Here is a 12558-nt window from a genome sequence, read left to right as displayed (position 1 = left end):
ACATTTATGTAGTCATGTAGCAGTGCTCTTAAATTTCACCACATGGATATGAGGTTAGCACGTGCTACACACTCTATGTGCCAATTCCAAATAAGTAAGTGGCAGGCAAAGTCATTTATATCCACACTTCAGGTGCTGCGTTTGTCCTGTCTGCAGAAAAGTTAATTATGTTGAGTCATCTTGAGTAACTCTATGCTGATTTCAATTTAATTCTGCTAATTTTAATCAATTTATTGCCAAAAACTGAGTTGAATCACAGTTTTAACGTGCATGGGGTGATTGTTTTAAGTGTTTTCAATTGCTCCCTTTTCAGCCAAATACTCAACTGAAAGTACTTTTAGCCTAGGCAATAAAATAATAAAACAGAATATCCGTCATCTTGGACTGTTCACAAAGAATTTCAGCCAGCTAAGTACAGAAATGTCACTTCCTACTACATAGAGGAGGTCTAGAGTGAATGCAAATGTATTTGCAATCACACTTCTACATATGATACTGCTCCATTGAGTCACTGTGCTGGTAGTATGATTAAACAAATGTCATCTAAATAGCATGTAAATGTCTCTCACTAAAACAGATAACTTCCACATGAATTTGACTCATAGATTCTGCTGCATCCTCCAAGGCCTCAAGACAAGAAGCAGCAACCGTCTGTCGCCTGTGGACAATCAATCATTCCAAATGTCCTTTCCCATAATGTACGGTGCTATAAGCAACTCATCAGTAACTACGTGCTTCCAACCTAAAGTTATCCTCTGCTGTATCCATCAACAGCAAGTCAGCTTTTACTGATCTCTGCGACTTTGCTTGTGGTAATACAATGATGCTAAAGTATGTTGTAACCTTTTACAAGTAAGCATTTGTTGACTAACATCACATTAGATGCGTCTCAACAGTTGGGAGCCATGTGTCACACGTCAACAGTGAAAATCTATTAATTCCATCAGTGTATACATTTTGCTACCATTGTTGTCTGAATCGCAATATAGAAGCCAAAGAAATCGGAGTCAGGTGTGTACTTTGTGCATTTTCACAGTACAGGAACAAATGCGCTGTTTACTCTGATCACGTGTCAAATGTTCAAAGGTGCAATAAGTAAAAACAGCTTGTTGGTTAGTGAGTTTACTTACAACTTTCAGCCCACAAGACACAACTTAAAAATAACTAATAAGGCCTTCATAACGTGTCACTGAGCTTTGATTACTCTTACATACATATCATACTATTGATGAATTTCTGATAAGCCCCCTTCATCATGCTCATTCAGAGTAGAAGGTTTCAGACTGAGCCACCGTCAAAGTGTCCAAATCTTACAAACATTTTCATTGTTAAAGATTTTTGTTGATTTGTGTACAATTGTTTATTACGGGGGGTAAAAACTATTCCCTGTGATATGCATGATTACCATCCAAAATGGATTAAAGGATCCATTGTTTTGAACTCAACAACAGAAATAACAAGGGCAGTGAGTGTGGAGGAGTGTTTGCTGCTGAAATAATTAGCATGAGTTAGCCATTATGCTTTCACTTGGGTGTAATCAATTTAAAAAAAACAGAAACACAGACAGCGAAAGCCACAGTGCGTGTCTGTGTGTGAGTGTGTGCTCCACGTGCACGTGTCCAAACCTCTGACATGCCTTGAGATGACATATGGCAAAGAGCTGAAACTGGATGACGCACATGAATTTAAGCTGTGCCAGTCATCGTTCTGACCTCCGCTGACCTTTCCAGTCACACGCCCTTCTGAGCCAGAAGACCCAGAGGTTTTATGTGGATACAGTTTTAAACGTTTAAGAAAGTGACTGCCTTCATCCGTGTGATACTGGTGCTTTTACCGTCCAGTGTTTAAACTATGGCAAACAGGCATTCATTTTCTACGAGTACATTCTCAAATGCCATTATCTAAACGTATTTACTTGTGTGAAGACAAGTGCAGGCTAATTATTGCAAGAAAACCCCAAGGTGGGATTGTTATGTTCGTGGTTTGCCATTTCTGTCACAGCAGACAAATAGACTCGCTGTACTCGTGCTTGCCTGTCGTCATTATACACACACACTCACAGAGAAGAGTAGATACAAGGTCAGGCTATCAGACAAGCACCGGTGGCTTCAGCGTCCCTTCTTATTCAAGCTGACCGGCTATGCTCCAAGAACTTTCATGGCTTTATTTATCTGATCCAGAAACTAAGCCTTCCGTCATAGCAACGCAAATTAATCACACGCTTTGTACAAACATCGGGATGTTTTCCAGCTGCTGCCTATATCTCCAGAAATGTGCTGAGCCAAAACAGTTTATGAACAGCTTTCATGAATACACAAATAGCTACCTACATGCTGTACTATACATACCCACTCCCTGTTATGCAACAGCTGATAGCATCTCAGGTTTGTTGGTCTCAATCAAAAGCCATTTGTCCCACAGCCTTTCCAAGCGCAAAGCCAAAAACTGCCAGATACAAAAGTATTCTCTAACATAAACATTGGGACTCCACTGCAAAATCATAACCTAGAGGCTTTGGCTAAATAGTTGTGTTTTGGTAGTTTTGGTAACCTTTCTTGAAATGTAATCCAACTCACCAAAGCTATAAATGTGTATTTGTGTTATTCTTCAAGTATTTACCCATCTGTTTCTTTTCTCTTAATGTCATCTCAGTCGTCTGTTTTGCTTTCAATGCAAGTAACGCCAACAATCTTCACAAGCTTGTCTAATCACAATGTTCTCACTGAGTCTTTTCCTCTGAACCTTTTTGATTTAGCACAGGAAGACGAACAGTCGTTACTTTGTAAAGATGTCACGGTCACATTTTTTTAGGGCCTGTGGTATGCGGCTCCCAAGTATGCAGGATGTTGTGCAGCATGAGAGACATTTCCTTGTTTTGCTAGAGGAAGGACATTTATTAAACCGAGTTTGGTGGGCCTGAACACCAACAGACTGTAATTATTGATGTTGTGTTATATTAAAAATTGAGACAAATCTCATCTTGTGCTTACCTATAATACCGAGACTGCAGGTATGTGGAGCACACTGCTTTGGACACATGACTGGCTGAGCCAAAGTCGATCACCTTCACCCTGTAGGGTTGCCTCACTGGGTCCACCAGCATTATGTTCTCTGGCTTGAGGTCTGCATGAATTAGACCCATGCTTTTCAGCTTTTTCAGAGCCGTCGCCACCTGCTGCAGCACCGGTCTGATCACTTTGAGGGGCAGTGGGCTGAACTTGTTCTGCTTCAGGAAATCATACAGGTTCTGCTCAAGCATCTCGAACACCAGGCAGGTGTGGCTACGGTGCTGGAAGCATTCGAAGGCTCGCACGAGGTTGTGCTCGTCTGCATTCTCCCCACTCAGACGGGCGAGGATGCCGACTTCGATTTGACCCTGCCGAGCATATGAAGGGTGGTTCTTGAGGATCTTCACGGCCACGACCTCACCTGTGCCCCTCTTCCAGCACTTTACAACCTGGCCAAATGTGCCACGTCCCAAGAAATCCAGCACTTCGTAGGTATTCTTCATTGAACACAAGACTTCATGCTGTACAAGCTGATAGTCCCCATCTCCTCCTCCTGTTCCCGTTCCGCCCGCTCCACCTGCACCACCAGGCCCTGCACCTTGTTTCAAGGGGTCTCCTCCAGCTCCGACAGCCGCAGGTGCAGTCATGGCCGTGTTCCCCACATTCGCTGTTTGCAACATGGCAGGCAACATGGACAGTTCCTCCACTATCTGCATGGTGCTCCCTCGGTTCTCCAGTTCCTCACTTTTACGTTTCAGCCCACATCGCAGAGAGCTGTCAGATGAGTTAAAACCTCCACAGTTCTCGTCTCTGTCGCCCTCCGCCTCTCCACCTCTGTCACCTGCTCCACTGCAGCCCTCTCCCCTTCCCCCTCCTCCTGCTCCTGTTGCTCCACTGCTGCCCTCACTTGCTGTGTCTATCTGCTGCTGCCCCTTGCCCAGCAAATGGACAATTGCTGTGTCCTGACGTTGCTGGGCTGCAGTTGGGCCCAGTCCTCCTCCTTTTTTACTAGGCTGTTGCCTCTGTACACCACGCACCACCACCGTCTGTACTGGGTACTTGTCTCCTCTACGCACTTTCACGCCCACTGCCAAATCTCGGTTCACAAACGAGTGGGTTTGTTTTGATGGGTGTGCAAGGCCAAGGGTTCTGTTGTTCAGATAAGTCTGCGGGTGTGCCCTCTCATGGTACACACAGCTGCTGGGCTCAACTTTGAGTTTCTTCACACTGCAAAAGGCACTTGTCTGGGTTTGATAAATGTGTGGTGGGTAGACCAAGACTTGTGAGGCCATACCTGCACAGAAACAGAATGAAGCAAAATGGGTCATTACTTTAGATGCACAAAAATGTAAGTTAATCAAGATAAATTAACCAGTAGTAATAATAATAATAACATATATAAACACATACATATATACACAAACACACACACATAATATATATATATATATATATATATACAAATAGTCTAATATCTCAGTAATGACAGAGCATGTGGGTCATTTAATGCCGACTATCAAGTATACAGTCACTAAGCATCCACTCTGATATGATTATCAAGGTTACCCCTTATTATATGGAAAGATTTCCACAATTCCCTGTCTTTCCCCTGTCTTTATTAAATCGGGCCAATCTCACCATGTTGTTTTAATAACCCATTTGATGACATCACTATTACATTACATCTCTCCACACCTCTCAAAAAAGGTGGTTGAAAACAGTGTTGTCACTGTGCCCTATTCACTGCAACCCAGCCACCACCTCCACGCAGTGCATGACTAACTTCTCAAAGGTTTGTGTGACCTTTTCCTGCCATTTCCTTGCATCCCACTGTAGGTCTCTAGGCAACCAATAAAAGAGGCAGAGAAAAGGAAAATTACAAAGCATCATCAAGCCCACATTTCCAATTCTCAGAGACAGCTTATTCATCCCTCTTTCTTCCCCTCTTATTCCGTGTGCGTGTACAAGAACCAAGCACTTCATTCAGACCATCATGTGTTGCCAAAATGTTCTTCTGTGACACAGTAAGAGAAACAGGCAAGAACACAGATTTCAGAGGCATACACCACAATGGCACAGTAACCTTACAGACACCGTCTGTGACCTACTTATGTCCCTCTGTGTCTTATGTACTGACAAGCAACTCGTCCCTAAGGGTTTCTCTACTTTAATCACTAATACATTTACAGCTATTTATAAACTCTAATCTAACCTGCACCATCATCTAACCTGATCACAAACTACTACTTCAAACATTACTGCACTTCTAAGTAGAATTTCTTTGAATTGCAGAGCCTTGTTTCCCTGCCTCACGCTAAACACTTCTTCCAAAGTTTTAATAATAAAACAATGATGTATGATTATATATGTAAGTAATGTCAGAGCTCTAGTTTGTAACAGCTCAAGCCTGTAAGTATCCCAAAATAAATGTGTCTGATGGAAAACACACTTGTGTTGTGATAACACTGACGCTGCGAGCTCCCCCTTTGACTCTATTCTGAGCGGCGAGATAAGGTCAACCTATTCCCCTGACAGCTCTCTGCACAATCACAGATCATTTGTTTTGGGAACCTTGTTTACTATCTCCTCTGTTTGCAGCAATTGAGCATATTTTCCCAAACACTGCCCTTAAAGGCTAATCACTGCTTTCACAAATGAAAACACATTTTTAAATGCTCCATTGCAAAACAACAATTGGCAACCTGGTGCACCTGCAAATCAACATCAGACCACTCCAATCTGAAAGCCTATCATAGTAAAAACAAAAGTAGAAGTAATAAGTCCATATTCCCACCCCTACTGCTAAAAAGCACCAATAAATGTACAACTGTACCCTACAACTAGTGGATTAAAAATGAAGACAGGGGTCATCAGTAAACAAACCTCATTCTTTTAAATTAACAGCAATTCATTGTAGTGTAATATGAAGGGCAGTTTTTGAATGCTTGATATACTATGGGTTCATAACTCCAAAACACGGAACAGAGATTGATGTCTGAAGCACAGACCTTCAACAGTAAGAGAAGGTTTTTCACTCGAGCTGTTCCCAACAGCTGAGGGATTGCATTTGTGAATACCGGGTTACTGACAGAACACTAAGGATCAATATAAAACAGAACTTTTCTTAGGCATCAGCTAACTGCCCTGGATGGCCCACGCACATAAAGACATTAAACAGGGATAAGATGTTGGAGATGATGTTGTGGGGTAAAGGGTTTTTTAGTAGCAAAGGCAAGGGGATGGCAGCTGCTGAACCTTACTATTATTACCAGCTGAAGCCAGATACCCCTTAGTCAGTCATGAGGCTCCTCCTGTGGCATCGCATTACATCCTTCAAAGCTATACAACTTATCCAGCAACCATGAGCTGCTAAGTAATTGCACACAGTTGACCTTTTGACCCCGGCCAACTCAAAATGAAATTAAGGACAAAATAAGAGCTAGACACCTGTCCACAGCGACCAAATGGTCCTGATTAGAGACATTAGAGAAGTGCCTTAGGGCCCAGACACAGCGAGCAAACTGTCGCTGCATTGTAGCTGAACATCAGTATTCTCCAGTCTAAGGAGGTTGTTGAATTGGTGGGTGTGGCGGTATTGTGAGAGAGAGCAGTAACAGTTACCTTTCATTAATGTATTATCTAGACAATAAAGGTATACAAACTATACAAAGCTTAAAGAACTTGGGGATTAAAAAGCAGCACTCAAAAAGATGCAAATCTTATGAGTTAAAATAGAGATAACGTTGAATCAAATCCTGCTGAATCCTAAATCCAAAATGCAACAGCATTGCAAATCCCAACACAAAGAACAACACGCCCTTGTGGTACAACAGGGCTGAACATACGAACAAGGAGGGATTTTCAAGGCGTTTGTAAATTGACTACAAAATTGCTGGATGTGTCGACACCCCTCTGATAAAGCAATGTGTAGGTTGTCAAGTAGAGTACTGGTCTCTACTTAAAGATTCATTGAAAAATAATTCATTCAAAACACCAACTGCTACAGAATCGTGTTTTCCTCCGCCCCCACCAATATCTTTAACTCATTTCCCAGACAAAAAGTGGGGTGGAAATTGTAGGTTTCTTTGTTTTATCTTGAAGTAATGCTGTTTTTCTTCTTGGATAACAAATCCGCAGGTCAATACAGGTGTGACATATGTGCATGGCAGCCAGCAGCTGGCCGATGGATAGTCTTTCCTAAGTAGTAGCAGCAGCAGATTGTTGGTGCTCATTCTTAGGGGTTGTGCTTGGTGTGTCTTAAGCCCTTAGACGCAGAAGTAATAATAGGTGAAAGCCTTATAAAACATTAAACAGGGGGGCTGATGACACCAAAAGAGGCTTGCTGATTCTGATGCCGACATCACATGCAGGCTGCCATGCTGGACACAAACATGTGTTCTAGGCCCGGTCTTCTTTCTGCTGGTAAAATTTGGTCCGCTGTTGCGACTGACATATTTGTGCTTCATATAATGCAATATCTTGACATGGAGAGTACTGAATTAAATGTTTTAACCCTTTAACAGGCGCTGTTGTGTGTAGTGTGCTAACAGCCAGCTACAAAACTGTTGATAGTCTGCCTGTGTCTGGTGAATACAATCTTCTGTGCTCGAGATAAAAGAGCCTTCTATTTCCTTCAGCATGTGACGACGTGGCATTTCAACTTTGGGCTTATGACTATCATTTAGGAGTCTACTACATTCTGAATAAAGGCAACATACAGTAAAACTGGTTATTTCAATGGGTTGTGCAATGCTGTAGCAGATACTTACTAGTCACATTATGATTATGACTAGCCCAATTGTAAGGACCATTCCTGTCCGTCCAGTGGCAAATGATTCATTTTTACATTGACTGAAATTATATATTTGGTCTAACCAAACAAAAAACATCAGACGCTGGTGTTACTATTTTCAAAAATGTGATTCATTTCTATAATTCTGTCCAGTCAGTTTTTACCTTTGCTGGGAAGATGTACTATATACGATTCACCATCAACTCACTAAGGTTTTCTTCATATATAATCTATAATTGCTGTCTATTATCCTGTACTAAGGCTTTTTAATGCATCTTAAGCACTGATCCATCATGGTTCCTTTTTATTAAGAGTAAATTGGGGATCTTTGTCCAAGCACAGGCAGGCAATGCTCCGCTTACTAGTCTATTCTTGGTTTGCTTCCGACTTAATTAAGTTTCCAATCTTGTAACATGTGGCTGTATGGACTTGACAACAGTGTAACAGTCGGCATCTTACAGAGAAGCTTTGAAAATACCTGTTCTTTTGGTAACAAAGAGTAATAAAAGTCTTAATCATCTAGATGGGCATGTTGGAGTGGCATGGTTGAGCCGCAACACTGATCATCATTACCCTTCTGAGTTTCAACAAGTAGGCAACATGCCATGTTACTCTGAGTACGATCCTACTGAAAACATCCAAAGCTTAGTACTGAGGTATTTGTCGACTAAATGTTTATGTTTATAGATTAGAGAAGAACTAATTCAATCCATGTTTTGCATTTCATGATACCTAATAAACACATTAGATGCTGTCGTCACTTGTGCACTTCCAAACTTTAATTATGTTGTTCTTTATGCAATTAATATTTTTTTTAAGTTCATGTGCACCTTCATGCAACTTGAAATTGGCAATGAGCTAATGAGACTCATTTCTTTCTGTACAACATGTCATGTTTAAGTAGAGAATGGCAGAATGATATTGATTCTATATATGTCAACAGTTAAATTTTTACCTAAGGTAATGATAAATACTCATGTACTGAGTTCATGTAAATGTACATACTGACTGTTTAGATTATACTGACAACTTGGCCATTGTTGCTCCCATTATCACTTGCACTCGTTCTTTTCGAGCCTTACTGCAGATAAGCTGAGTACTGGGGTGTGACAGCAGACAGGAGTGTCTATGCAAAGTTGGATTGTACAGTGCTGTGCTTGTTTTGCAGTCCGAAAAAGGTTCACGAGGAAGAAATGAAAAAATGAAGAAGAGAGAAATGCATAGCAGCGTCTCAATGATGTTTTAATAACAGCCTGATAAAGGAACCATCTTATCACTACTCACTGGATACAATCAAGAATAAAACTAATAAATGATCATTTAGCTTCTATTTACCTTAGCCTAATAAGCAAGACTTATATAAAATTAAAAGTGAAGGTTGCTGGGTCATTTTGTTTGGTATGAAAGCAAAACAAATCAAACTTTTCATTTCACTTTTGCTGTTTGGGATACAATGACATTACATTACTGCTCTGTGCCAAGGCAACGCGACTGTGTCAACAGTTTCCATGGTATGATGACATCAAATTTATCAGAAACCAACAGTAATAATGGGTATTGTGTCATACAGACATACACACGGGCAGGCACAAAAGCCATTTAACTTGTGTGTCTTTGAGTCAAAGCGCAGTCCTAAATTTGCAGAATAGATCAACCACTAGCAACCAAAATACATTGGGTCTGTTTGTTTTGCTAGTGTGTGGTGATTGTTTCCAAGCCTTTCAGCAGAACCTCAGGCATGGCCATGAACTTCCTCTTGAACATGAAACCAATGTGTTATATAATTATACTAACAGCTTTTTATTATAGCTGTGTCTAAATTGATATCTCTGTGAAGGTGCCTGGTGTGAGATAAATGGTAAGCGACAGGAGCTTTATTTATGTTTAAATAAGCTTTGTTATATTCGTTTTTCTCTCCTGACACCCATCATAACACTGCCATTTCATGTATTATATTCTTGTAATCTTCACTGAAGAACAACTTGTACAAAGCCCTACACAGGGACGCTGAACTCTTTTAGAAGGCACAGTTTTGATGCTTTAATAACTGATTGCTGAAATCAATTCAAAGTAGAAACTGTATGTTCTATTTCTACATAAACAGTAATGAATCAAAAAGTAGCAACCCTAGTTATGTTTGGATTTTAACTAAATGCTTAAACATACTCTGAGTACTCTGTGAGAAACTATACCAAAGCCCACATATCCACTGAAAAACTAAATACCAAACCACATTAAAGTCCACGTGGTTAATGTTGTTGTTTAAATTCCAAAAGGCAGAGTACAAACACTGTAGAAAAAAATACAGTTTGTCCCTTTAAAGGGGTCCAAAAGGTCAATTTAAGCAATGATTTCGTCTCCATGCAAACGGTATATCACTAGTAAGATTAATGACAATAATTATGCAGTCAAGTGTCGAGTATAACAAAAGAGGAAAATACCTACAACGCGTAATACAGCAGCAGACATGTAATCAGCGTATTAATAATAAAGCAACGAGTGGCCGTGACAGCACAGGAATAACAAACAGCTCAGTGACGCCGATCCTTATCGCTAAATGTCCCCCGCGTCACCAAAGATAAGCGTCACAATCAATATTAAAAACAAATACAGCTCAGTACACAAGCAGGTAATATTAAAACCGACAGCTCGTTAGCTAAGTTTTGGGCTAAGTTATGACTTTGTATTACGTCACAACTAAACTCTATCTTAAAAGCTTTGGTTAAAGAAGCAGCGCCATCGGCAGCTGTCAGTCCGGCACGTACCTTCACATAGAGTAACAGTGTGTAGAATCCAGGGCTTCTCTGAACATGTTATGGACTTATGAAGCCATAGCATGCACAGTTCGCCTGCACTGCTGCCATCTTGTCCTAGACGACAGGAAGGGAGAGCTCGCTCTCGGCAAAGCCACCATCTCCCACATTTTCAACATGGAATAACTCCTACATGCGAACGTCCAGCAGCACCAAACCGAGCCCAGGCCGTAGCGACACTTTTCAGATTCTTCTCCGTCGTCTCTGGGCGCGGTAGCCCATCTCTGAAAGGGTGTCTGCGTCCCCTCTAGACGAAGTGTTCCTCAGCCCAACCAGTCTCTAACAACATGTCCCTTTCCTCTCTAGCAAAACGGAGAGAAGAGAATGTTTGTGAACTGACGGCATAGGCCAGACCCAACCAATCGATCGACGAGCATAGCGTCGTAATGCTTTACAAAATGCACGCGATTGAAAGTATCTTTGTATTATTTTATTTTATTTGAAGTTTGGCGTATTGGTTGATTATTGCGATTTTCAATTCGCTATCTTGTTTGTGATCATATCTTTTGTTTTACTGCAGTTTAAGCCAGATCACACGTATGTATCGTCAGTAATGTCTGCATTAAAAATGAATACGAGAATTCTACTTTAAACCGCTTCAAGCTGCTACTACAACGTATTTTGCTTTTAAAACGATGCACGGGCCTAACAAATCCTTTTTTTTTTGTCATCTCACTCGGACAGTCATTCATAAATATTGGCACGTCTTGACACCTGATCCCTGTATTATTAATTTTATTATAGCGACGCCAACATTCTGCCACTAGAGGGCGACCAGTTTGAGAGAGCCTTGTTGATTGTTGTTGATTGTAAATTACAGTGCTTAGAAAAGCAAAAACAGCAAACTTATTTTATGGAGATTTTCATGAATATATTGCTTTATGGTTTTCCATCATAATTGTTGATGAGGATAATTGTCTTTTATTGGTTGTGGGGATGTATGCTTCTTACCTTCCAAATGTCCAGGGCAATAGCAGTTACACAGGAACATTGAAAGCTAGGGATATAGATATAGATAGATATAGGGATATTAACAATCTGTATTCTGTGCTAATTTACAAACTAAGTAAGTGTGGATTGAGGATCTCTAGCTGTCTGACATGGGTATGATTCGGCTATGGAAAACTTGACTAAATAATTGAGAAAATTGATGCTATTATTTGTGAATGTACATCAAACACACATAAAAAGTGGTAAAGTTCTGTGTTCTGCAGATATCATGTGTAGAGGGCGCCTTTGCGAAAATGGGACAATACCATGTTTTCTTGATGATTTTTTTGGAGATAAATCAAACTAAATGTAGTTCCACTATAACAATAAATTAAATAACATTGGATTTAAGCAAGGAAATCATTTCAACTAAATCTGCCTCAATATATATATTCATAAACTATATATGATAGTTATGAATGATAACAAATTTAGGTCAGATTACTCACGTATGAGCCGAAGATAAACCAATGACACTACAGTAGAAATTTGGGAAGTTTGGATTACATCCCTGTCCTGTTCTGTGTGACTTCACGTTGTTTGTTTGATGACATCACTTATCTAAGTAGCTTTAGAATCTGACACAGTTGAATAGATCACGGTTTTTATACAGATTCTATTTAAATATTCATTCATTCTTTTTTTTATGGTTCATTAGAAAATCCGGTTTGATTCCGTTGTTGGTGTTTAGTTTTTCTTTGAGTGAACTGCTGGATAACATTAAGGGTGTTTGCTCCACAGCGCAATACCAGCAGGTCATATGATTGCAATCACGTGATCACCACTCATGCATTCGCTTTGGTACTCATCCTGGTTTCAGCTTTCCATTGACCTTGCCTTTATTTCAAAATAAGAGTTTAAGGCTTCAGAAGAAACTGCCCAAATGAATCGATCATTCACAGATAACGGTTGAAAAAACATAGCAAAAAAACAAACAAACAATGATAACCGTCAT

At 40.4% G+C, this 12558-nt stretch overlaps 1 protein-coding gene across 2 annotated transcripts in view; it reads right to left on the bottom strand.

Moving 5' to 3' along the window:
* hipk3b (homeodomain interacting protein kinase 3b) overlaps nucleotides 1-10921 on the bottom strand; it is a 35868-nt gene extending 24947 nt beyond the window's left edge. For both annotated transcript variants that reach the window (XM_076147043.1, XM_076147042.1), the window contains exons 1-2: nucleotides 10566-10921; nucleotides 2991-4302 (exon numbers count right to left, since the gene is read on the bottom strand). In XM_076147043.1, the coding sequence (XP_076003158.1) occupies nucleotides 2991-4302; nucleotides 10566-10638 (1385 nt within the window). In that variant the 5' untranslated portion in view covers nucleotides 10639-10921. The remainder of the gene's footprint in view (nucleotides 1-2990; nucleotides 4303-10565) is intronic.
* Between the last annotated feature and the right edge of the window lie 1637 nt (nucleotides 10922-12558).

This window comes from Genypterus blacodes, unplaced genomic scaffold (assembly GCF_046128005.1).
Source record: "Genypterus blacodes isolate CSIRO-AG114 ecotype Tasmania unplaced genomic scaffold, CSIRO-AGI_Gbla_v1 ptg000036l_1, whole genome shotgun sequence".
NCBI classification, from domain to species: domain Eukaryota; kingdom Metazoa; phylum Chordata; class Actinopteri; order Ophidiiformes; family Ophidiidae; genus Genypterus; species Genypterus blacodes.
Note: the sequence above shows the minus strand (reverse complement) of the source record. Positions and strands in the feature narration are given on the sequence as shown.